Consider the following 27880-nt stretch of genomic DNA (forward strand, 5'->3'; position numbering starts at 1 on the left):
GTGCCCTCTTCCCACTCACCCCCTCCCACGATTCGTCACCAGTCCCCCCTACCCTTTTCCTCTTGAATGGGTGGGGGACCTCCTTGGGCATCCCCCCATCCTGGCACATCTAGTCTCTGAAAGGCTATGCTCATCCCCTTGAGGTCAGACAAGGCAGCCCAGCCAAAAGAACCTATTCCACATACAGGCAACAGTTTTGGGATAGCCCCCACCCAGTTGTTCAGGACCCACATGGAGACCAAGCTGCACTTCTGATACATAGGTGTGGGGAGGCCTAGATCTAGCCCATGTATGTTCTTTGGTTTTTCATTCAGACTCTAAGAGCCCCAAGGGTTCAGGTTAGTTGACTCTGTTGGTCTTCCTGTGGAGTTCCTATTTCCTTATTCTTCTGCAATTCTTTCCCCTATTCTTCAGTAGTCCACAGGCTGCATCCACTGTTTGGCTGTGGGTGTCTGCATCTGTTTGAGTCAGCCACTGGGTGGAGCCTCTCAGAGGACATCCTTGCTAGAACCCTGTCTACACGCATTAATGCCAGGGATTGGTGCTTGCCCATGGGGTCGGTCTTAAGTTGGGCTGGTTATTGGTTGACAGTTCTCACTCTCTGCTCCATCCCCCATGTCTGCATTTCTTATAGATAGGATAAATAAGTTTGGGTCGAAGGTTTTGTGGATGGGTTGGTGTCCCTTTCACTCCACTGGGGTTCCTGCCTGGCTACAGGAGGTGGTCTCTTCAAGTTCTATATCCCCAGTGCTGTGAGTCACAGCTAAATTCTCCCCCAAAACCCATTTAAAACTTCTCAGAAGAAACTATTAAAGATACAGGTATAAGCAAGAATTTTTCTGTACATGACATTACAGCAGAGAAATCCCAGCAGGGTAAAAACGATATTTAAAATCTTTAGACATAAATGAAAAAGATGCTAACCAATAAATACACTAATATAATGAGCAAACAATTCTTAAAACTAGTAACCTAAAATGATTTTTAAAGTTTTCAGAATTCTTATCAATTAAGGAACTACAAATTGCAGCTAGTTTGGGATTTTACCTCATCCTCAAGTCAAAATGAGTTAATGATGAAGAGAAGAGAATAACAAATGCTTGCAAGGATGTTGTAAATGAGAAATTTTATTCACTGCTGATGGGAAGGTAAACTAGTACAGTCATTATAGAAACCACCATAGAGGTGTCTCTCAAAAAATAAAAAGAGGAAAGATGGATGGACTGACGGATGGATGGACAGAAAGAAAAGAGGAAAAGGCAAAAAGAAAAAAGTTTAAAATAGATCTGCTATATGACCCACTTTTATCATTCCTCTTCATATAGCTTTTTTTTTTTAATTATAAAGACATCATTTAATTGGGGCTGACTTACAGGTTCAGAGGTATAGTCCATTATTATTCTGACAAGAAACATTGCAGAATCCAGGCAGACATGGTGCTGGAGGAGTTGAGAGTTCTACATCTTGTTCTGAAGGGAAAAAATTGAGCTCTTACTTCCAGGAATCTTGGAGGAGGGTCTCAAAGCCCAACCTCACAGTGACACACTTACTCCAACAAGGCCATACCCACTCCAACAAGGCCATACCTCTTAATATTGCCACTCGCTGGGCCAAGCATATTAAAACCACCACAGTGTTAAACATAGTATTAGGAACTAGATCCCCCCCCCCCTACTACCCCAACCCCACCAAACAGACATTAAGATAAATTTTAAGTTGTTTAATCAGACTTACTCCATTTTAATATTTGGAGAATTTTTATTTCCCTTTAATAACCCTTCTAACACTTCCTATATATTCTCTAATAAGAATACTTTTATTCCTTTGTTGAACTTGGCAGGTAGGCAGTTTTTACCTATTCATAAAATTACTATCTCTTTTGAGCTGGCCATAATCCTGTTTACATCTATCTGTGATTATGAACTTCCAAAGGCAGAGGCTGGGCCTGCAATGTTGTATAACCATGTTGTTCTCATGCATCCCATGATAATGACAAAAATGTGAAGCCTTGATATTAAAATTTAATGGATAATAAGATATATATACTACCTTTCTTATATAATGCTATGCTTATTTTTTAGGAAACATGGTATAGACAATGAGTCTGGCCTTTTGAAATCCTTATTTTCTTGTATCTTATTGGAAATTTGTGTCTCTTGCAAGGAGAGCTACATACTGTAAATGGTGGTCAACAGCCTCTTTTGTGGTGCTGGTTTTTTGTTTTTGTTTTTTGACCACATCTTCTTTAGCTTTCATCTGCACCACAGAATCCATGCATTGTGTTTCAACTTAATCATTTTCCGTAAAGGTAATCCCAGAAGATAAACCTTCTACCCTCTCATAGTTAGAAAGTAGAGGCCATGAGTGATTTCTGCAGGTTTCATCTTGTATCTCTTAAATGATAAATTGATCCAAATATACTTCTGATTAGACATAAGCAAGGACCTCAAACGCTGCAATAAGTGAACTGATATACCATCATGCTTCTGATTTATACAGAGTCAAAGTTTTGACAATGCTCTGTGTTTACCACCTTTTTTTTTTTTTTTCGGTCCAATGATGTGAATGGAAAATTGGCAGAGCAGGGTTTGGGGATTTAGCTCAGTGGTAGAGCGCTTGCCTAGGAAGCGCAAGGCCCTGGGTTCGGTACCCAGCTCCAAAAAAAAAAACCTAAAAAAAAATTGGCAGAGCAAAGCTGTAAATTCCAGTCCTCTAACTTTTGGCCAAGAGCCTAAAGTTATTAATGAATGATAAATAAAATGCACCAAATATTTCATTTAGCTTTTCGAATCTGTATGCTATCACAGTCATGTCCATGTTCTTTGGCGCATTATACACAATATCAAGGACATGGAAGGAACCTTGATGTGTAGGTCTAGATGAATGGATAATGCAGTTGTCATATCTATGTAACCAGCCAATGGACCTTTATCAACCTATCAAAAAAGTAGTCATGAGATTTGCAGGAAAATGGACATAGCTGAAAAACATTCAGCAAAGCAGTCCAAACCTAGACTCTCAAAAGTTGCCTGTTGTTTCTCATATGTAAATCATTTTGTATAATATATACACATACACATGCATACATACAAACACATACATACATGCATGCATACATAGATACCCTAAATGGGAGAGAAGAATCTGTGGGTATAGTTTGTGAAACTAGGAAGGAAAAGATTTAAGGAGGAGAAAATGGGCATCTGGGAACTTGAAAGCAGAGAACAGGTTATATGTAAATCCCACTCTGTTGTAAAGGAAGAAATCATCTGACTGATGTGTAGGTGGGTGTGTTTTACAAACATAATGTTAACATCTATGTTCTTCAGAGACATTTGTGTGTGTTTAACTTTTTTTTTTTTAAATACATTTGTAGTTTGGAGTGTTCCTCTTCCTGATTTTTCTTTGGAGTGATTAAAGTTTTTTAAATCAAGGCAACTTTTTTCATTTTTATCTACATAAGGCCAACTTTGTAAAATAATGAATTTTAATTATGTTCTTTAGTCATTTTAAACTTGTCTGTTTCCATTCTGATTATTCTACACACACCACTCTTTCTGTCACTTTCATTAGGTCATTTGTTTAATTCTAATTTTTTTCTATATTTGTTGTGTGCTGTTTTATGTAATTATTTAAAAACAGTCCACTCTAAAGCTGGCTATGTGCTAGTACAGTCTCTACTCCCCCTTTGGGAGCCACAAGCAATGGTCTTCCAGGTTCCTGTGGTTAGCTTGTTGCTGAACTGCTCATACTCCCAAGCCATCTGTCCCCTGTGGCTAGCATGCCAACTGACTACTGCTGGCTCTAAACCCCTATCCCCATAAAAATGAAAAATTCAGAGGTTTGTAATTTACCAGCCAGATATATTTAAAACTCAATTGATACTGATGTAAGCTGCACACCTAGATTGGACAAGTGTACCCCACATTATTCTATTGCCCTTCTGTCATATCTCTAGCTACCTGTGGCTATTTTAGACCACATGGATTTTGTTCATCATCTTCCCCCATCTTCTGTCTGTCCCTTCTCCATCTCTCTGTCTTCCTCTATGAAACTTTCAGCTCCACCTTCTTTTTCCACTGCTGAGCCAGCATTCCAGCCCAAAACCCAACTTCTTTCATTGGTTTGGGGGATAGGGGTGATATGTTTTTAAATTCTCAGTTTATATCTTCTCAGAGTTTTGTTTGTTTGTATCAACATTGGTTTGGGAACATCCTCCCTCCCTCCCTCCCTCCCTCCCTCCCTCCCTTCCTTCCTTCCTTCCTTCCTTCCTTCCTTCCTTTTAACTTTTGTTCTTTTTGTTTGAAGCCTGGTTTCAATCTCAACCCAGGGTAGTCACTGACTTGGCAGAATCCTCCCGCCTTAGCCAGTCAGGTATTGAAATTACCATGACCAACCTAAGCAGCTTTATGTTTTTATTCATTCTGTAAGATACTTGTAAATTTTCCTACATAATTTTTATTACTGTTAAAATTTCTTCTGTTCTCTTTTCTATATTACTCTAGGTTTTTAAGTATTGTTTCTGTTTCTATATTTTTTTAACTTTCTTTTTACTTCCCCATTCACTGTTTGAAACTATATATTTTCGTGGTTTTATACTTTAAAATTTGTCTTGTTATTTAATTTCCCATTGTTAACAAGGTGTGACACATGCTATGAGTTCACTTGATGTTTCTTGTTTTCTTTTTTTCTCTGACTTGTTTTATGACTTACCATATGTTTTATTTGATAGCTGAAGAGATAAGAATATATATTGGATGGATGCGTCAGAAATGTTTTGCCAATCTTTGGTCTTCTTGGCCTTTGTTGTCTCTTGCTTAGGGATGTGTATTATCTCCATGATGTACGCGATACGTCATGGTCTTCAGCTATTATTACATCAGTTTCTACTTTGACTTTAAACAGTGTTCATTTTGTGTGATTGTGCAATTACATATTGTAGTATTGGTTATGCAGACACTTTTTCCCTTACTGAATTGATCACTTTATTATTGGTAGGTGAACATCTTTCATTATTATTTTTAGTTCATTATTTGTTTAGTCTGATCACAGTACAGCTACTATTAATTAGTTATAGCTTCTATTGTCATGATATGTTGCTTTCTATTCTTTACATTCAGTTTTTGTGATTTTACTTCTTTAGGGTTTGTTTTTCATACTTATTATATTTTTGAGGAGTCTTAGTTTGCTTAGTACATTCAGCTAGTCTTGTCTTTAACTTGGAAGTTTAATCAATTTTTATTTAAGGTGGCTATTAGATTGTTTTGCATTGTATTTGTTTTCTTTCCTTTTAAAAAAAATTCTTTCTTTTATTCCTGTCTCGTCTTCTGATAATATTGATAATATTTCCTTTTCATTTTCATGTATCACCTCTATTCTACCTTTTTAGGTTTTTTTTTTCTTTTTTTTTTTTTTCTTCTTCTTTTCAGAGCTGGGGACCGAACCCAGGGCCTTGCGCTTGCTAGGCAAGTGCTCTACCACTGAGCTAAATCCCCAACCCCGAGATTTTCTAATACCATGTGTGATGGTTTGTATATGCTCGGCCCAGGGAATGACACTTTTAGAAGGTATGGCCCTGTTGGAATAGGTGTTGGAATGGGTGTGGGCTTTAAGATCCCAGGCAAGCACTCTACCGCTGAGCTAAATCCCCAACCCCTTTTTAGATTTATAATACTTTTCTTTTTCACTCATCACCTCTTTTCTAAGTTTTTAGGTTCATATGTTTTCATGATAGTAATTATGATTTTTATTTCCCCTGTCAGGGAACACTTCACTTTTTGGTTTCATAGCCAATCTAGTAGAGTTTTTTTTTTTATTTTGCAATATTTGCAAGCTTTGGTTATCTTTTATTTCTAAATGATAGCTTTATTAAAAATATAGGTGTTGATGAGCACCTGATGGCTTGCTTACTGACTGTTAGGAACTTCAAGTTCATCGTTTTCTTTTTTGATTATATATGACCTTTCTGAGAGGTCCTCAAGTTTATTAGTATCCTACACTCACTTCGTGATTTTTGTCTTGATGCTTTTAGAGGGTTTTTTTGTTGTTGTTGAATATTCATTTCTTTTTTTTTTAAATTTAGAGAATACTTTATTAGTTTTTGTAATCAAACCCACGTAGATAAGACCTTACATATTTAATACAGTGTGTTACCCCTGTACAAATGGAAAAAACTTAAGTTCAACATTTCTAGACCAATATGGCTGTTAATTTCTGTACAGTGCCAACTCAACACAGTAAACGGGGATACTTTTTTCCAAAGTTGACAGCACAGCTAAAGTTTCCAAAAATTCAAATTATATATCTGTATATATATATTCATATTTATATAAAAAGACCAATAATAGCAGTGTGTTATGCATCAACAGCAGCAACAGCTTTTCCAGGTTCTGCAGTCATGTGAACAAAACTGTAGAGACATCCAGCACACTCCATTAAAAAAAAAAAAAAAAAAGTAAAAAAACAAAACCCGAGAAAACAGCACAGTTCTGTTACTCTTGTGGTACCTGGCACCATTTTTTTTTTTTTAAATTAGCTTCTCAATCATCATCTGGAAAGAAAACATTCTGAGCAACATCATTAAAAACAGCTCTGATAAAGCACGGTCACTACTACGTGTCATAAATCAGGTACAAGCTATTTTACATCCACAGAGGTATGATACAGTACTGTCCTACATCTATAATACTAGAGGATACAATTTAAAAGGCATTATTTGAGACTTGATTCTACTTTTCCAGCAGAGGGCCCAAAGGATGGTGTGACACAGCTTAGTAAAGAAACATACTCTAGACAGGATTTCCTTTCACTAGTGGCACAGTTCTAAGGATTCATTCTCTCCATGAATGTCAGCTAAAACCGTTATTAAAAAAATGAAATATCCCTAAAACAAAACCGTATAACCACCGGATTCACATGAAGATGACCTAGTGGAGACAAGCTGGACCTCACCTTACCAACAAGCTATCAAATCTGTTATGTTTAAACAGTGAGACCTCCAAGGAAGGAGATGCCAAGTAGTACTTCAAAGCTTCGGACCACAATCAAACACAGCATCCTTTTCAACAGAAGCAGAAGCTCATCTGAATATGCTCAAGGATGCTGACATCAACATTTAATCATCTCCTCACTCATCCAGGAAGAAGGGGAGATCAGTTACTACTGTACTTTATTGTGTTCAACCAAATCACCGTGTTACAAAAATAGCAAGCTGCCATAATAAAAAATAAGGCTCCTCTATCCAGCACCAGATAGCATCATTTTACTTTCAAGCCTAGAAATTGCACACTTGTATATAAACCAACCGAAGATGAGGATTGAGAGTTCATCTTGGTGGATTTTTCCTTTGATGAATATGAAGTGTCCTTCCTTATCTTTTTTGATGACTTTTAATTGAAAATTGATTTTATTTGATATTAGAATGGCTACTCCAGCTTGCTTCTTCTGACCCTTTGCTTGGAAAGTTGTTTTCCAGCCTTTCACTCTGAGGTAGTGTCTGTCTTTGTCTCTGAGGTGTGTTTCCTGTAGGCAGCAGAATGCAGGGTCCTCATTGCGCATCCAGTTTGTTAATCTATGTCTTTTTATTGGGGAGTTGAGGCCATGGATGTTGAGAGATATTAAGGAATAGTGATTATTGCTTCCTGTTATATTCATATTTGGATGTGAGGTTATGTTTGTGTGCTTTTCTTCTCTTTGTTTTGTTGCCAAGACGATTAGTTTCTTGCTTCTTCTAGGGTATAGCTTGCCTCCTTATGTTGGGCTTTACCCTTTATTATCCTTTGTAGTGCTGGATTTGTAGAAAGATATTGTGTAAATTTGGTTTTGTCATGGAATATCTTGGTTTCTCCATCTATGTTAATTGAGAGTTTTGCAGGATACTGTAACCTGGGCTGAAATTTGTGTTCTCTTAGGGTCTGTATGACATCTGTCCAGGATCTTCTGGCCTTCATAGTTTCTGGCGAAAAGTCTGGTGTGATTCTGATAGGTCTGCCTTTATATGTTACTTGACCTTTTTCCCTTACTGCTTTTAATATTCTTTCTTTATTTTGTGCGTTTGGTGTTTTGACTATTATGTGACGGGAGGTGTTTCTTTTCTGGTCCAATCTATTTGGAGTTCGGTAGGCTTCTTGTATGCCTATGGGTATCTCTTTTTTTAGGTTAGGGAAGTTTTCTTCTATGATTTTGTTGAAGATATTTACTGGTCCTTTGACCTGGGAATCTTCACTCTCTTCTATACCTATTATCCTTTGGTTTGATCTTCTCATTGAGTCCTGGATTTCCTGTATGTTTTGGACCAGTAGCTTTTTCTGCTTTACATTATCTTTGACAGTTGAGTCAATGATTTCTATGGAATCTTCTGCTCCCGAGATTCTCTCTTCCATCTCTTGTATTCTGTTGGTGAAGCTTGTATCTACAGCTCCTTGTCTTTTCTTTTGATTTTCTATGTCCAGAGTTGTTTCCATATGTTCTTTCTTGATTGCTTCTATTTCCATTTTTAATTCCTTCAACTGTTTGATTGTGTTTTCTTGGAATTCTTTCACGATTTTTGTGTCTCCTCTCTATGGGTTTCTACTTGTTTATTTATGTTTTCCTGGAATTCTTTCAGGCATTTTTGCGATTCCTCTCTGTAGGCTTCTACTTGTTCTCTAAGGGAGTTCTCCACATCTTTCTGGAAGTCCTCCAGCATCATGATCAAATACGATTTTGAAACTAGATCTTGCTTTTCTGGTGTGTTTGGATATTCCATGTTTATTTTGGTGGGAGAATTGGGCTCCGATGATGCCATGTAGTCTTGGTTTCTGTTGCTTGGGTTCCTGCGCTTGCCTCTCGCCATCAGATTATCTCTAGTGTTACTTTGTTCTGCTATTTCTGACCGTGGCTAGACTGTCCTATAAGCCTGTGTGTCAGGAGTGCTGTAGACCTGTTTTCCTGTTTTCTTTCAGCCAGTTATGGGGACAGAGTGTTCTGCTTTCGGGCGTGTAGTTTTTCCTCTCTACAGGTCTTCAGCTGTTCCTGTGGGCCTTTGTCTTGAGTTCACCAGGCAGGTTTCTTGCAGGGGAAAAGTTGGTCCTACCTGTGGTTCCAAGGCTCAAGTTTGCTCGTGGGGTACTGCCGAAGTCCTCTCCGCGGCGGCAGCAACCGGGAAGATCTGCGCCGCTCTTTCCGGGAGCCTCCGTGCACCAGGGTTCCAGATGGCGTTTGGTGTTTTCCTCTGGCGTCTGGTCGTGCACAGAGTGCAGTCTCTTCTGGTTTCCCAGGCGTGTACGCCTCTCTGAAGGTTCAGCTCTCCCTCCCACGGGATTTGGGTGCAGAGAACTGTTTATCCGGTGTGTTTCCTTCAGGTTCCGGCGGTGTCTCAGGCGCAGGGGTCCTGCCGCTCCTGGGTCCTCCCCTAAGGGAACCCAGAGGCCTTATACAGTTGCCTCTTGGGCCAGGGATGTGGGCAGGGGTGGGCAGTGTTGGTGATCTCCTCCGCTCTGCAGCCTCAGGAGTGCCCACCTGACCAGGCGGTGAGGTCGCTCTCCCACGGGGTTTGGGAGCAGGGAGCTGCTGCGGGCCGGGATCCGCGGGTGCCATTTGTCGATTCTTGATCTTAGAGCATAAGCCATTGGTGTTTTGTTCAGGAAATTCTTTCCAGTGCCCACGTGTTTGAGATGCTGCCCTAGATTTTCTTCTATTAGTTTGAGTGTGTCTGGTTTGATATGGAGGTCCTTGATCCACTTGGACTTAAGCTTTGTACAGGGTGATAAGCATGGATCGATTTGCATTATTCTACATGTTGACCTCCAGTTGAACCAGCACCATTTGCTGAAAATGCTATCTTTTTTCCATTGAATAGTTTTGGCTCCTTTGTCAAAAATCAAGTGACCATAGGTGTGTGGGTTCATTTCTGGGTCTTCAATTCTGTTCCATTGGTCTATCTGTCTCTGTACCAATACCGTGCAGTTTTAATCACTATTGCTCTGTAATACTGCTTGAGTTCAGGGATAGTGATTGCCCCTGAAGTCCTTTTATTGTTGAGAATAGTTTTAGCTATCCTGGGTTTTTTATTATTCCAGATGAATTTGCAAATTGCTCTGTCTAACTCTTTGAAGAATTGGATTGGTATTTTGATGGGGATAGCATTGAATCTGTAGATCGCTTTTGGTAAAATGGCCATTTTTATTATATTAATCCTGCCAATCCATGAGCATGGGAGATCTTTCCATCTTCTGAGGTCTTCTTCAATTTCTTTCTTCAGAGTCTTGAAGTTCTTATTGTACAGATCTTTTACTTGCTTGGTTAAAGTCACACTGAGGTACTTTTTATTGTTTGGGTCTATTATGAAGGGTGTCGTTTCTCTAATTTCTTTCTCGGCTTGTTTTTCTTTTGTGTAGAGGAAGGCTACCAATTTATTTGAGTTAATTGTATACCCAGCCACTTTGCTGAAGTTGTTTATCAGCTTTAGTATAGTTCTCTGGTGGAACTTTTGGGATCACTTAAATATACTATCATATCATCTGCAAATAGTGATATTTTGACTTCTTTACCAATCTGTATCCCCTTGATTTCCTTTTGTAGTTTGATTGCTCTGGCTAGAACTTTAAGAACTATATTGAATAAGTAGGGAGAGAGTGGGCAGCCTTGTTTAGTCCCTGATTTTAGTGGGATTGCTTCAAGTTTCTCTCCATTTAGTTTAATGTTAGCAACTGGTTTGCTGTATATGGCTTTTACTATGTTTAGGTATGGGCCTTGAATTCCTATTCTTTCCAGGACTTTTATCATGAAGGGGTGTTGAATTTTGTCAAATGCTTTCTCAGCATCTAATGAAATGATCATGTGGTTTTGTTCTTTCAGTTTGTTTATATAATGGATCACGTTTATGGTTTTCCGTATATTAAACCATCCCTGCATAACTGGGATGAAGCCTACTTGATCATGGTGGATGATTGTTTTGATGTGCTCTTGGATTCGGTTTGCCAGAATTTTGTTGAGTGTTTTTGCGTCCATATTCATAAGGGAAATTGGTCTGAAGTTCTCTTTCTTTGTTGGGTCTTTGTGTGGTTTAGGTATAAGAGTAATTGTGGCTTCATAGAAGGAATTCGGTAGTGCTCCATCTGTTTCAATTTTGTGGAATAGTTTGGATAGTATTGGTATGAGGTCTTCTATGAAGGTCTGATAGAATTCTGCACTAAACCCGTCTGGACCTGGGCTCTTTTTGGTTGGGAGATCTTTAATGACTGGTCCAATCTATTTGGAGTTCTGTAGGCTTCTTGTATGCCTATGGGTATCTCTTTTTTTAGGTTAGGGAAGTTTTCTTCTATGATTTTGTTGAAGATATTTACTGGTCCTTTGAGCTGGGAGTCTTCACTCTCTTCTATACCTATTATCCTTAGGTTTGATCTTCTCATTGAGTCCTGGATTTCCTGTATGTTTTGGACCAGTAGCTTTTTCCGCTTTACATTATCTTTGATTGTTGAGTTGATGATTTCTATGGAATCTTCTGCTCCTGAAATTCTCTCTTCCATCTCTTGTATTCTGTTGGTGATGCTTGTATCTATGGCTCCTTGTTTCTTCCTCTGGTTTTCTATATCCAGGGCTGTTTCCATGTGTTCCTTCTTGATTGCTTCTATTTCCATTTATAATTCCTTCAATTGTTTGATTGTGTTTTCCTGGCATTCTTTTAGGGATTTTTGTGATTCCTCTCTGTAGGCTTCTACTTGTTTATTTATGTTTTCCTGTGTTTCTCTAAGGGAGTTCTTCACGTCTTTCTTGAAGTCCTCCAGCATCATGATCAAATATGATTTTGAAACTAGATCTTGCTTTTCTGGTGTGTTTGGATATCCTGTGTTTTCTTTGCTGGGAGAATTGGGCTCCGATGATGCCATGTAGTCTTGGTTTCTGTTGCTTGGGTTCCTGCGCTTGCCTCTCGCCATCAGATTATTTCTAGTGTTGCTTTGTTCTGCTATTTCTGACAGTGGCTAGACTGTCCTATATGCGTGTGTTTCAGGGGTGCTGTAACCTGTTTTCCTGTTTTCTTTCAGCCAGTTATGGGGACAGAGTGTTCTCCTTTCGGGCGTGTAGTTTTTCCTATCTACAGGTCTTCAGCTGTTCCTGTGGGCCTGTGTCTTGAGTTCACCAGGCAGGTTGCTTGGAGCTGGAAGGTTTGTTTTACCTTTGGTCCCAAGGCTCAAGTTTGCTCGTGGGGTGTTGCTTATGAGCTCTCCGCGGCAGCAGCAACCAGGAAGATCTGCGCTGCCCTTTCTGGGAGCTTCCGTGCACCAGGGTTCCAGGTGGCGTTTGGTATTTTCCTCTGGAGTCAGAGATGTGGGCTGAGTGTAGTCTCTTCTGGTTTCCCAGGTGTGTCTGCCTCTCTTAAGGTTTAGCTCTCCCTCCCACGGGATTTGGGTGCAGAGAACTGTTTATCCGGTCCGTCCCTTCAGGTTTCGGCGGTGTCTCAGATGCAGCGGATTTCCTGCTCCTGTGCCCTTATCCAAGGGAACCCAGAGGCCTTATACAGTTTCCTCTTGGGCCAGGGATGTGGGCAGGGGTGGGCAGTGTTGGTGGTCTCTTCCGCTCTGCAGTCTCAGGAGTGCCCACCTGACCAGGCGGTGAGCTCTCTCTCACACAGGGTTTGGGTGGAGTCAACATATTTTTCCAATAGCCAGCTTTTCCAGTTTTTTAGTTTGTAGATTTCTATCTTCCGTGATATATAATTTTTAATGTATTTGTCAGGTACTTGGATTGTTTCTTTTGATATATTTTATATAATTCTTCTTGTTAATTTCACTTTTATTTCCTGAGATTTGTTCAGGGGCGAACTGGTGTCTTATATAAAAACCATTGTCAGCCAGGGTGGACATTCCCTTTCTCAGAGGGTTTGAGGGTCGACTGGCAGGAGAGGGGGGCTGCAATGGAAATAAAACGTCAAAAACTAAATTAATGGGAAGGAGAAAAAAACCCTACATGCCTGTACTAATGTCTGCAGGTGTTTCTCACATTTCTTATAGTAGTTTTATAGTTCTGATTTCAGTTTTGTCTTTAATTTTTGTTTGTGGCTTTACCTAAGAAGTAAATTGGCTATGGTTTTAGAATAATAGGGGCTTTTATTTAGTGTTGGATAACTTTTCCAGTTTTAATGATTGTTATCTGAGTGGCCTTGGCAACTATAATTCTTGTGTTTTAGTGGTACCTTGTGTTCTGGTTTTTTATGCACGCTGAGTTTGCTGGTGACACTGAGGTTTTGACGGTACCAGTCAGTTATCGGAGTTCACATTGAACAAGGTTGCCTGTACAGCAAGGCATCTCTGGACCACCAGCAGATCTCTGTGTCCTATCATTTTCTTAGGGACAAAGGAACTTCGAGTTTACTAGTGTCTATTTTTGGGAGCAGTAGTGTCCAAGGTGCCTATCACCGTCTGTTGATGGAATTGATGACTTTTTCGTCTTTCTGGATTTTTATCACATCATGCTGCCTGAATGCTTCCCTGGACATCATTGGACCTAGCGTCTATGAATTTGCCCACTTGACATTCTTTTGTGGTTTGTGCAGGGTGAGTAGGACCCCCTGGCTTTTTATAGTGACCTAGACAGTCCTCAAGGAAGACTGTCCAAGGTACTTTCCTCTGGCAGGGAAGGTTTGTCTTGCAAAACTGTGTGGGTAATCTCAGTATTCTGCTGTGTAACTGGTTCTAGCACAAAAGGCACAGTGTAAGTCAGACTGTATCTCCCGGGCAATGCAATTAGCATAGTGACTCACAGGTCCCCAAATGTGGCCCATGGCCTTTGAGTGCTATAAACTCTTAGCAAATGCTAGCATGAGTAACATCACAATCTTTCTGTTCCAGGTTGACAACATTATGATTTAAGAACTAATTTCAGAAGATAGTCCAGTGGGTGCTGATTGCTTACTGTCCATCTTTATGTTGTCATAGATCAGGATTTATAGTTCTCAGCCCTGTTCCTTTTGCACTCTTGCATTCCGCCTCAAAATTTCTAGTGAAGTTATTTCTTTTCTCTTGAATAAAAAAATGCCCATCTTGATCACACCTAACTTTTTCCTTTTGTGCTGACGATAATCTCAAAGACAATATCGATGAAGTGTTAGGGAAACTTTTGTTTGTTTCCTATATGAACATTATTTTCTGTACCTATCAATGTACAGCCAGATAAGTAGATTTGTTGTTACAAAGTAGAAAACAACTAGAAGTACTGCAAGGGCTTGCAGGAAAAGCAGCTCTTGATGAGAATGAACATTTTTAGTGTGGCTATTACAGAAAACAATATACAGATTCCTCAATCAAATGAAAATAAATTTTATACTGTTTATTAATCCCATTACTGAGATTATATCCAACATAACTGAGAATGATATGTCTTTGTTAGGGTTTCCATTGCTGGGAACAGACACCATAACAACGGCAACCTTTACAAAAGACAACATTTAATTGGGGCTGGTTCACAGATTCAGCGGTTCAGTCCTTAATCATCAAGGCAGGAAGCATCGCAGCATCCAAGTGGGCATGGCACTAGAGAAACCAAGAGTTCCACATCTTGTTGCAAAGGAAGACTGGAGAAGACTGTCCCCAGCTAGCTAGGAGGAGGGTCTCAAAGCCCACCCCCACAGTGACACACTTCCTCCAACAAGACCATAGCTCCTAATAGTGGCATTCCCTAGGCCAAGCATATTCAAATCACATTACACTACCTGGCTGTCATAGGTCTATGTCAAAGCACTCATCTGAGAATCCAGCTTCTTTCTGCATCAGTGTCTGCAACACAGTTCTTTCTTTTGAACTGGTTCCACTGTTAGCAGCTTTCCTCAGCAGGTATCCTATAACTCTGACATCTCTAACATTATGGGGAATCCAAGGATCCTTCACTTTTACAGCTTCTTGTTTCAATGCCTGAGAGGAGCACATGATCTTCTGGGCTTCTCAAAACACCCTGGGTCACTTCTCCAGTTCTGCCTTCGTTAGCACTCTGTGCTCTGGTTGACTCCTCTCCACTGCTGCTGCTGTTCTTGGTGCTTATGCCATGGGACTGGCGTCTCTAATGCAATGGGTCTTCTTTTGTAACTCGGCTTCACCAATAACCTCTTGTAGGCTATTCACAGTGCCAAGCCTTAGCTGCTCTTTGTGATTTCCCTCATGGTGTCAAAACCAGCACTACCTCAGTGACTCAAACGTTACCAAGTCCAACTGCACCACAAAGGACCAGCCTTGCTTATTTCTGTTCACAATTCTGTGTGCTCTCAGAAAACACTTCCCAGAAGATTTCACCTCGGTGATGTTGGTCTCTTCTTAATCCCCCTAATTTCTTAGGCAATTGTCCTCCTAGCAGTCCCTTCTATTTTTGACTCTAAAACCAGAACTGCTTGCTGGCGCTGAAACATGGCCCCTTACTCTATTACATTATTGCCAGCTTTCTGTTTTTCCAACTCCTCACTGCTAAGCTTGGCTGTCTTGGAACTTAGCAACAATGCCTCACCTCCTAATAGTGTCACATCCAGGGCCAAACATATTTAAACTACTGTATTATGTTCAAAGGTAGCTTGTTTAGAATAGTAATGTTCTTAGTACACAGGATATTGAATCAATGGAAGCATCTTAGTTATTTTCTGTTGTTGTAATAAAGTATCCTGAAAGAGTAATTGTGAGTCAGAAAGACTTGGCTTCTTCCATTATGTTAAGTATACGTTCCATTATGGTGTGAAACTCAAGGCAGTATGAGTCTAAAACAACTGCTCAAATTGTGTGGGTCCTCAGAAGGATGACCATAATGATTGTGTGTACTTAGCTGGCTTTTTACCTCATTTTCAACTATAAGGTTTTTGGTTCTGCTCTGCTTTGTGTGTTGAGGCATAGTCTCCTCATGTAGCCCTGACTGCCCTTTAACTCTGAGGTGTGTAGACCAGACTTATCTGGAACTCACGTAGATTCTCCTGCCTCTGCATCGTGAGTTCTGGGAATACAGGCATGGGCCTCCTCAACCATTGGAAATAATCTTAAATAAAATATTTTATTTATCCTTTTAGAATTTAGTATATGTATACAATGCATTCTGCTCCAATTCACCTCTTCCAACTCCTCTTAGATCCGTTTCCGAAGCCTCCAGTTCCTCTTTTTAAAAAGTAATCCATTGAATCCTGTTTGTCTTTTCTGTATATTGATGACGGAGCTGTCTACTGGCACATTATCTTCTTACAAAGGGCCACATTCTTAATCTAAACCTCTGCTTTCCCTAGCGGCTAACAACTATTGATAGTTGTCACCTAGATGAGTGAGCTTTTGCCAGGGTTGATCCACCTGATGCAGTTCTCATGAAGTCAACCACAGCAGCTGTGAGGTAATGATTTCAGCTGTGTTGCTGGGGGTCAGAAGACACCAATTCTCTCCTTTTTCCTGGATCTGGGGTTCTTACAGGCTTACTGCCTCCTATTTCATAATAGCCCCTGAGATTTAGGGTAGGTGTGTGTGATAGTTTCTATATGCTAGGCCCAGGGAGTGGCACTATTTGGAGGTGGCCTTGTTGGAATAGGTGAGACCTGGTTGAATTAGGTGTGTCACTGTGGGAAGTAGGCTATAAGACGCTTAACCCTAGCTGCCTGGAAGTCAGTAGTCTTCTGTCAGCCTTTGGATGAAGATGTAGAACTCTCAGCTTCTCCTGTACCAAGCCTATCTAAATGCCACCATGCTGCTTACTTTAATGATTATGGACTGGACCTCTGAACTTTAATCCAGCCTCCCCCCCCCCCCCAGTTAAATGGTGTCATTTATAAGACTTGCCTTGGTCATGGTATGTGTTCACAGCAGTAAAACCCTAAGATAGTGTGTAATATAAACAGCCCATTTATGTATGGCTGATCACTTTGAAGTTTTCTCCTTTTTATGCAGTCCAGAACCCAGGTCCAGGGATTGGTGCTGCCCTCCTTTAAAGTGTATCATTCTCTGTTAATTAACCTAATCAAGATAATTCATCGCATATGCGATGAAAGTCAAATTAACAAGCCACAGAAAGAAGACTGCATTAATGCTCTTGTTTGCAGTTGATTTAGATACTGTCATAAAAGTAGACAGAGTACCTGAGAGTCAAAATAGCAGGGAAAAAGGCAGAACTAGATTGTGTACTGTGATATTACAAGGAAAGTCTAAGTCTTAGTATATATTGCATAACATAATGAGTGTAGTTAACAATTATATGTTTGAAAATACCCCTCAGGAATATTTTGGATGTTTTTTATTTGTTATTTTTTTTTAAAAATAGGTATTTGGTGGACAATTCAGGCTGGTCATAAATTAGTAATCTTCCTGCACCAGCCTTCCAAATGAGCTAGGATTACAGGTTTGTGCCACTGTGCCTGGTCTTGAATGTTCTTACAATTAAATGCATATTTCAGATAATACATATGTCAATTACCCTGAATTTGACTAAAATAAAGTATGTATATACATGGAGAATTAAGTCAGATAAATATTATTGCCAATCAAAAATCTGTAACAAAAAGACTGGCTAGTATGTTACTAACTACAAGTAATATTTGTAATATTTGATAGAAAAGAGGAAATTTTCAAAGCTTAATTTGTTCAGTGTTTTAATAATGCATACATGATTAATTTCTGTTTTGAGATTATGAAGTTTTTTAACATAATTAATCCTAATTTGTTTTTCCTTATTGATCCTATTTATATAATGAGAAAATTTTAGATGTTTGTGTTTATGTGGGTATGAACTTGTTTCTAGTTTAGTTAGCTTTTTTCCAAGTACTTTGTTAGGTATAATGGGTGAATTCATTACTGTCATAAAATATCAGTAATAATAAACTTGGAAAGAACAGTTTATTTTGTCTCAGATTTTAGATGTTTTAATTTACGGTCAATAGTTTTCTTTTGTAGTGACCCCTAATGAAAGTACTTACCATGTTGAAGACCACATGTTAATGCTGCTCATTCTGTGGCTCTTACATAAAAGAAAGGAAGAAACCTGTGTTCCCTAGAAAGCGGAAGAAGCAGTGTTTCATAGTCCTCTTAAACGCAAACCCTCAGTTCCTTAAATATTTCTGCCTTTGCCCTGCCTTGCTTTTCTACCATGATTCAGTAGCTAACGGCAGTGACCTAAGCTGTTAATATAAAAATTCAAATTGTACCTAAGGGTTATTTGGAATACTATACCCATAGAATCCACTGTGAAATGATAGCTTCTACATTGTTTTCTGCATGAATTTATGAAAGCTGGCATTGTGTTGTATGTGGAATGTACACTAAGTAGACCTTTGATCCAGGGTTTTCTTACTATAACCAGTATCAGTCAACTCAATCTTGATAACGCACGTTCTTGTAGAATTTAGAAGTTATAATTGTGCTCCTGATTTTTTTTGTCCTTTTGATATCGCTAAGATTTGTCAGTGACATCTGGTTACTCATGCTGAGTTGGGGAGTATGTGTCCTCTTACCTTTGCTTCAGTCAGTGTAATTAAAGATGTCATCTGTCTTGTTGTTGAATAGCCGTAGGGTTTCATTAACTTTATTTTTCATTTTATTGATTTCTGCCTATTGTTTCCTCATGTCTCGTTTGGTTCTAGTTGATTGTATTCAGTAATTATTTTCTAAACAAGCCTACTAATTGCAGATTTTATATTCTCTTTTCCTGTTTTTACTTTTGTTTTTGCTTTATATTTCTGTTTTTTCTTGTTTTATATTTTCCTTCTGTTTCATCTGATGAATATCCTCCCAGAGAGTGCTTAACAGGCAAATTTTCATTCATGATGTCTTTGATTTGTATTCTGTTAAACCAGCTTAATTTCTGAACATTCTGATTTTTCTGCCATTGCTCTCTTGTTTAAAGTATTCCATGTATTTATGAAAATATAGTATACTCTTACTTTCCTGTTCATTATTTTGTTCCCTGTTCTATATAGGACTGAAGCATCTACACTTTGATCTTCCTTCTTAAGCTGTATATTTGTGGGTTGTAGCAAGGGTATTCTGAATTTTGGGGGCTAATCTACTTATCATTGAGTATATACTGCCTGTGTTCTTTGTGGCTGTGTTACCTCACTCAGGATGATATTTTCTGTTTCCACCCATTTGCCTAAGAACTTCATGAAGTCATTGTTTGTAATAGCTGGGTTGTGTATTAGCTCTGTTGTGTAAATGAGCCACATTTTCTGTATCCATTCTTCTGTTGAAGGGCATCTGGGTTATTTCTGGTTTCTGGCCATTATAAATAAGGCTGCTATGAACATAATGGAGCATGTGTCCATGTTATATATTGGAGCATCTTTGGGGTGTATGCCCAGGAGAGGTATAGCTGAGTTCTCAGGTAGTACTACTTCCAATTTTCTGAGGAACTGCCAGATTGCTTTAACAGCTTGCAGTTCGAGCAATAGAAGAGCATTCCTTTCTCCACATTCTCGCCAGTATCTGCTGTCTCCTGAATTTTTGATCTTGGTCATTCTGCTTGGTATGAGATAGAATCTTATAGTCGTTTTGATTTGCATTTTCCTGATGACTAAGGATGTAGAATATTTCTTTAAGTGATTCTCAGCCATTTGATATTCCTCAGTTGAGAATTCTTTGTTTAACTCTGTACCCCATTTTTATTGGATATTTTTATTTACATTTCAGACGTTATCCCCTTTCCTGATTTCCTGTCTATAAACTCACTCTCCCCTCCCCCATCACCCTTCTTTTTTTGTACTACATATTTTATTCTTAAATACAATATTTTTCTCATAAAGTATAGAAAACCATATATATGTAAGCTATTCTCCAATATCCCCACTGAGTGGCTTAAAAATTAATCACACCTAAAACTTTATTTGATGGACGACTTATTGGCATGGATTTTGTGTGCCTAATTATGTTATTCATAGTTACATGTGGACTTTGGTAATGGAATGGCTGAAGAGAATGACAGTTCGAATTTACTCCTGATTTCTCTTAATTATATCTGTATAACTATATTAATTTGTTTACATAATCATATGCCAAATGTGTGTTTCTGATTTCATGAGGCTGAACTACACCTATTCTCTTTAGATCCTTATAAAATCAAACATTTTTTTCTGTATCCATTCTTCCATTGAGGGACATCTGGATTGTTTCCAACTTCTGGCTATTATAAATAAGGCTGCTATGACCATAGTGGAGCATGTTTCCTTGTTATATTTTGGAACATCTTTTGGATATATGCCTAGTAGTGGTATAGCTGTCTCTTCAGTTAGAAATATTTTTAAGGGGCTGAGAGATGACTCAGTGGTTAAGAGCACCGACTGCTCTTCCAGAGGTCCTGAGTTCAATTCCCAGCAACCACATGGTGGCTCACAACCATCTGTAATTGGATCTGATGCCCTCTTCTGGTGTGTCTGGAGACAGTGACTGTGTATACATATACATAAAATAAATAAATCTTTAAAAAAAAAGAAATATTTTTAAATTTCTTTTTTTTTCTTTTTTCTTTTTTTTCGGAGCTGGGGACCTCTGAGCTAAATCCCCAACCCCTATTTTTAAATTTCTAAGGAACTTCCAGATTATTTTCCAAAGTGGTTTACCAGCTAGCAATCCCACCAACAGTGGAGGAGTGTTCTTCTTTCTCCGCATCCTTGCCAACATCTACTGTTACCTGAAATTTTTTTTCAACAATGACAGCATCGACGATGACAATGCTTTTTTTCCCTCCATCTTTATTAAATTGGGTATTTCTTATTTACATTTCAATTGTTATTACTTTTCCTGGTTTCCAGGCAAATATCCCCCTCCCCTTCTGTATAAGCTTCCCCTCCCCATCCTTCCCCCATTACCGCCCTCCCCCCAACAATCCTGTTTATTGGGGGTTCAGTCTTGGCAGGACCAAGGGCTTCCCCTTCCACTGGTGCTCTTACTAGGATATTCATTGCTACCTATGAGGTCAGAGTCCAGGGTCAACCCATGTATAGTCTTTGGGTAGTGGCTTAGTCCCTGGAAGCTCTGGTTGCTTAGCATTGTTGTTTATATGGGGTCTCAAGCCCCTTCAAGCCCTTCCAGTCATTTCTCTGATTCCTTCAATGGGGGTCCTGTTCTCAGTTCAGTGGTTTGCTGCTGGCATTTGCCTTTGTATTTGCCATATTCTGGCTATCTCTCAGGAGAGATCTACATCCGGTTCCTGTCAGCCTGCACTTTGCTTCATCCATCTTATGTAGTTTGGTGGCTGTATATGTATGGGCCACATGTGGGGCATATTACCTTAATTTTTGATCTTAGCCATTCTGATTGATGTAAGGGGGTAATATCAGGGTCATTTTGATTTGCATTTCCCTGATGACTAAGGATGTTGGAAATTTCTTTAGATGTTTCTTGGCCATTAAAGATTTCTCGGTGGAGAATTTTTTGTTTAGTTCTGTATTTAATTTCTTAATGGAGTTATTTGATTCTCTGAAGTAAAATTTCTTGAGTTTTTTTTTTTTTTATATTTTGGATATTAGTCCTCTACTGGATATAGGATTGATAAAGATATTTTCCCTACCTGTAGATTGTTGTTTTGTCCTGGTGACAGTGTCTTTTACCTAGCAGTATCTTTTCAATTTTGTGAGGTCCCATTTGTCAGTTGTTAAGCCATTGGTGTTCTGTTCAGGAATTTTCTCCTGTGTCCATGTATTCAAGTGTCTTGTCCACTTTCTCTTCTATTAGAACCCACTCCTAGCTGTTTTTTTTTAATTTTTATTATATATTTCTTTACTTACGTTTCAAATGTTATTCCCCTTCCCGGTGTTCTGTCCATAAGCCCCAATTCCCTCCCCTCCTTCTCCCCCATACGGATATTCCTGCTATACATACCCCTTATTGCCCTCCCCCATATTCTCCTGCACTGGGGGTCCAACCTTGGTAAGACCAAGGACTTTCCCTTCCACTGGTGCCCCAACAAGGCTATTCTCTGCTATATATGCAGTTGGAGCCCTGGGTCAGTCCATGTATAGTCTTTCGGTAGTGGTTTAATCCCTGGAAGCTCTGGTTGGTTGGCATTGTTGTTTTTATAGGGTTGCAAGCTCCTTCAACTCTTTCAATACTTTTAAAAAAAAGAAGGAGAAGGAGAAGAAGAAGAGGAGGAGGAGGAGGAGGAGGAGGAGGAGGAGGAGGAGGAGGAAGAGGAGGAGGAAGAAGAAGAACAAGAAGAAGAAGAAGAAGAAGAAGAAGAAGAAGAAGAAGAAGAAGAAGAAGAAGAAGAAGAAGAAGAAGAAGAAGAAGAAGAAAGAATGGATCGATTTGCATTCTTCTACATTTTGGCCTCCAGTTGAACCAGCACCATTTGTTGAAAATGTTATTGGATGGTTTTAGCTCCTTTGTCAAAGATCAAGTGGCTATAGGTGTTTTTGTTCATTTCTGGTCTTCAATTTTGTTCCACTGATCTATCTGCCTGTCTCTGTACCAATACCATACAGTTTTTATGACTATTGCTCTTTAATACTGCTTGAAGTCAGGGATGGTGATTCCCCCAGAAGTTCATTTATTGTTGAGAATAATTTTCACTATATTGGGCTTTTTGTTATTCCAAATGAATTTGAAAATTGCTCTTTCTATCTCTATAAAGAATTGAGTAGGAATTTTGATCCCCCTTAACCCTTCTTATATGAGGGTGTTCCCTCCCAAACCACACATCCCTTCCCATCTTCCCGCCTTCCTGCCTTCCTGCCCTTACATTCCCCTGTACTGGGTGAAAGGGGGTGTTGTGGAGGAAGGAGGTCTAGCTTTAGCCGGACCAAGGGCATCTCCTCCCATTGGTGCCCAACAAGAATATCCTCTGCTATATATGCAGCTGGAGCCGTGTGTACCCCATTTCTTAATAGGGTTATTTGGTTCTCTGGAGTCTAAGTTCTTGGGTCCTTTGTATATTTTGGGAATTAGCCCTCTATCAGATGTAGGAATAGTAAAGATCTTTTCCAAATTTTTGTAAAATGCTGAAAACTTTCTATATCAGTTTTTATTTTCAATCTGAAGAATACCTTGTAGTGTTCCTTATAAAGCAAGTTGGTTACCATCAAATTTTGTCAGTTTCATTTCCCTCGGCAGTTAATATTTCTGATTCATCTTTAAATAATGGTTTTTCTTCATACAGAATTCTTTGTGCACATTTTCAAATTTTTATCCCAACACTTAAATGTCATTATTACATACTAAACTTGTTTAAGGTAAAGAAGTTGTATCTTTGTCTTAAACTTCCATTGTACATGAGTCAGTTTACTTAATAGCTTTGACAGATTTTATTGCAGACTTCAACACATTACCAGTTATATGTCTGTAGACTTATCCAACTAAATCATGGGCTTTCAACTAAGGCTCCGTGAAATTTCTGAATAATTTTATATCAAAATTTATGCACTCATACCTTTAAAACAGTGTGTGTGTGTGTGTGTGTGTGTGTGTGTGTTTACGTGTGTTTACACATCCCCACACACTTCTTTTTTTTTTTTTTCCACTGGAGCTGGGGACTGAACCCATGGCCTTCCGCTTGCTAGGCAAGTGCTCTACCACTGAGCTAAATCCCCAACCCCCCCAAACCACCACCACCCCCACACACACACTTCTAAAACAAGATCTCACATAAACCCAGTATGGCATCCAACTGTCTTTTGTTAAGGTTGGGCTCATCTTCTGCCTTCAAGTTCCCATTAATGATATTATAATATTTTTAAATTTATTTATGAACTGTAGGTCCAGCCCTTAAAAATTATTTCTCCCCATTTCTGCCTCTTTATTTGAATGACCCTTTTGCCTATATATTATTCCATCATTCTTTTTTAATGACTACTGATTCATTTCACAACAGTGAGCAGGTCTCCAGTCTTACAGTTTGATATCTTCAATAATTTTAATAGCTATTCTTACTTGAATGGGTCTCTTAGGGGCTTTTTTTGAGTTTTGTTATGAGTAGTGATTTTGGGCTTTTTCTCGTCATATTCACATTAGCTACATGAAAGCTTTCTCTTAAATGTCTACTAAGATAAGTTTTCCATTTGCAACCATTTTTTTATTTTGATGTTGAACTTAGTTTATCTAAAATATTGTGGTATTAACAGATTTTGTTTTTTACAACTATGTCTTCTATTCTGTAGGCTGCTTCATTACACTGTTGATTGTTTCCTTGACTGTGCAAAAGTATTTTAACCTGAGTGAAATCCAGTTCATCTATTTTTTTTCCTTTTGTTACCTATGCTGTTTGGAATCATGGATACATGAGACCTGTTTCAAAACTCTGGTGCTTGCACACTCACTCAGGTAGAGACATAAAAGGAGACATAATATTGTAATAAAACGGAGAGCATCGAAGTAAGCTAGGAATTTACAGTTTAGTGATCCTCCTCAAAGAATAAATATTGGGAGAATATCTTCTCAATAAATATTATTGGGAATATTATAACCACATATAGAAAATGTTTAAAAGCAGCTTTTAATCTTTCAACTGTGGAAAAAGCTGTTCAATCAAAAGCAGATTCAAGACTGAAACACAGCTGGAGAGATGGCTCTGTAAGTAATATGCATCCTTAACAACCTGAGACCATTTGAACCCACAGAAATATGAAAGGGAAGAAGCATTTACACATGTTATTGTCTGATCTCTTGTGTACCTTGGTATTCACATGCCCACATATATAACATACGAAGGGAAAATACAGAGCAGTGTTCTTGGATACTGGGATGGGCATGGATATCATTGGAATGTCTTTCATCAGTGTTTTTCATTGTTAATACTGTAGAAAATATTCATCTCTTTTGTTTTCTTCTTAGGTATGTTGTTGGTTTCTTATGGTGTTATAAATAGTGTTGGTATGCTGAACTTATTTTCAGACCATTTGCTGTTTGCTGTATTAAAATCCTACTTTTTTAATATGCTGATCTTATATCATGTAACGGATGTTGCCAGATTCAGTTATTCTCACAGTTTTCTGATGGAGCATTTGAGTATTTCTATGTAGAATAACATCTCATCTGTAAACAATGAAGAATTGATAGCTTACTTTCAAATTGGATGTTCTTTAATCTCTTGTTCTGTCTAGAAGCTTTGGCTGTAATTTTAGTACCATAATGAATAAAATCAGCAAAATTAGGATTGTTTCCTTGTTTCATTATAATTTTTCCACTTTGCTCTCATTCACGATTGGTTACATAAGGTTATACTGTAATAAATTCTCATTTAATACTTTTCAAGTATTTTCACTTAATTCTTTGAAACAATAAAATATCTCTACTTAATAACATCTATGTTGTCAGTGATAAAGTACCTGTTTGCATATGTGAGTGTGTAACATTGATCTCTAGCCCTTCCTATAGTAAACAAATATAATACTGATTATACTTAAATTTGGGATTTGGGTCAGTGTAGTGATAGTTTCCACTCAGTATTCTCTTTTCTTGAAGGACAGCCAGATCTTTGGTCTTTCTCTGTTTTGGGTTTTATAAGCTTTGTTCTTAGTTATACCCCTTTCGTGTGCATATGAACATGTATTTAGCATGTTGCTCCCAATCATATTTCCCTCTTTTACACCACGCAAATGTGTTAGTGAGGATATTCGACCCTGGAGTTCACATGACTGCAACTGGGTTGTTAGGTATCTGATGAAATTATTTTATCTCAAAATGTCAGAAACTTTCATTTTTAAAAAAAACTCCATTGTTTTTCATGGGAGAGTGGGAGGTAGAATTTTTTTTACTTAGATCTGTCATTACCAATTTTGACTTTTTATGTAAAATTTAGATCAAATTTTTGTAACTTTGAGTCCTTTCAAAGAATAGATTCATTTTCTTTGGTTTGTCTCGTTACTACCTAAAAAGGTTGCTATTGTTATTTTCTTACAGCATTTATAGTCAATTTAGCTTGTTATTTTGGCTGCCTTTTACATATTTGTCTTCTTCTTTGTCCCAGGAGGTTTGTTTTTGTTATTATGATATTAAGTATCATTTTCTTCATATAGCTTTTTTTTCTTCAGTGGTCTTCAGAATATTGTATTTATAAAAACCTTCTTTAACATATGAATTTTGTTATTAAAATTGTTTTCTTCTAGCTTGTTTTGTATTCTGTATGACTTCTGTTTATTTTGGGGGGGGGATTGGGTTTTTTCCTCTTATTGATCAATTGACATTTTATGCCTTGTTTGTAACTTATTTAATACCAACTATTGTGGATTTATTCTTTATTGTTATATACTTTCATTTCCTTTCATGTATTATTCTCTTTATGGAAATCATTTGTTTTTAATTTTTTAAACACACTTTTTATTTACATTTTAAATGTTATCCCCTTTCCCGTTTTCCCTTCCATAAATCCACTATCCTATTCCCTGCTCTCCCTGCTCCTATGAGGTTGCTCCCTCACCCACCCAAGTCTTCCCGCTTCCCCACACTGACACTCCCCTACACTCGGGCATTGATCCTTGGCATTGGTGCCCAACATGGCCATCCTCTGTTAACATATGCAGCTGGAGCCATGGGTTTGTCCATGTGTACTCTTTGGATGATGGTTTACTCCCTGGGAGCTTTGATTGGTTGGTTTTGTTGTTCTTAGGGGGTTGCAAACCCCTTCAGCTCCTTCAGTTCTTAATCTAACTACTCTAGTGAAGACCCTGTTCACAGTTGAATGGTTGGCTGCCAGCATTCACTTCTGTATTTGTCATGCTCTGGCAGAGCCTCTCAGGAGACAGCTATATCAGGCTTCTGTCAGCTTGTACTTCTTGGCATCAGTAATATTATCTGTGTTTAGTGTCTGTATATGGGCTGGATTCCCAGGTGGGGCAGTTTCTGAATGGCCATTCCTCAGTCTCTGCTCCAGACTTTGTCTCCATATCTCCTCCTATGAATATTTTTGTTCCCCTTTTTTTAAAAGGACTGAATCATCTGCACATTCGTTATCCTTCTTCTTGAGCTTCATGTGGGCTGTGGATTGTATCTTGGATAATCTGAGATTTTGACCTAATATCCACTTACCAGTTAGTGCATACCATGTGTGGGTTTGTGTGTGTGTGTGTGTGTGTGTGTGTGTGTGTGTGTGTGTGTGTGAGAGAGAGAGAGAGAGAGAGAGAGAGAGAGAGTGAGAGAGAGAGAGAGAGAGAGAGAGATTGGGTTACCTCACTCAGGATATTTTCTAGTTCTGTCCGTTTGCCTATGAATTTCATGAAGTCATTGTTTTTGATAGCTGAGTAATATTCCATTGCGTAGATGTACCACATTTTCTGTATCCATTCCTCTGTTGAAAGCCATCTGGGTTCTTTCCAGCTTCTGGCTATCATAAATAAGACTGCTATGAACATAGTGGAGCATGTGTCCTTGTTATATGTTGGGGCATCTTTTGGGTGTATGCCCAGGAGTGATATAGCTGGGTCTTCAGGTAGTGCTCTGTCCAGTTTTTTGAAGACCCTCCAGTCTGATTTCCAGAGTGGTTGTACCAGTTCACCATCTCACCAGCAATGGAGGAGTGTTCCTCTTTCTCCACATCCTCACCAGCATCTGTTGCCACCTGAGGTTTTCATCTTAGGCATTCTGATTGGTGTGAGGGGAAATCTCAGGGTTGTTTTGATTTCTATTTCCCCGATGACTAAGGACGTTAACCATTTCTTTGGTGCTTTGAGGTGATTGAATCTTTCTCCATTGAGAATTCTTTGTTTAGCTCTGTACCCCATTTTTAGTAGGATTATTTGATTCTCTGGAGTCTTGAGTTCTTTGTATATATTGGATATTAGCCCTCTATCAGATGTAGGATTAGTGAAGATCTTTTCCCAATCTGTTGGTTTCCATTTTGTTCTAATGACAGTGTCCTTCTACTTACAGAAGCTTTGCAATTTTATTAAGTCCTATTTGTCGATTGTTGATCTTAGAGCAAAAGTCATTGGTGTTCTGTACAGGAAATTTTCTCTAGTGCCCATGTGTCCGAGGCTCTT

At 38.6% G+C, this 27880-nt stretch overlaps 1 protein-coding gene across 10 annotated transcripts in view; it reads left to right on the forward strand.

The window, feature by feature from the left end:
• Stag1 (STAG1 cohesin complex component) overlaps window positions 1-27880 on the forward strand; it is a 385686-nt gene that overhangs the window by 199684 nt on the left and 158122 nt on the right. The window contains exon 1 of one of the 10 annotated variants that reach the window (XM_039081552.2): window positions 12002-13532. The exons of 8 other annotated variants lie outside the window; for them this stretch is intronic. Coding sequence is in view for 1 of the 2 variants with exons in the window: in XM_039081551.2 (XP_038937479.1) it covers window positions 16301-16326 (26 nt within the window). In the remaining variant the exon portion in view is untranslated. One more of the 10 variants, XM_039081551.2, reaches the window with a different exon arrangement.

This window comes from Rattus norvegicus, chromosome 8 (genome assembly GCF_036323735.1).
Source record: "Rattus norvegicus strain BN/NHsdMcwi chromosome 8, GRCr8, whole genome shotgun sequence".
NCBI classification, from domain to species: domain Eukaryota; kingdom Metazoa; phylum Chordata; class Mammalia; order Rodentia; family Muridae; genus Rattus; species Rattus norvegicus.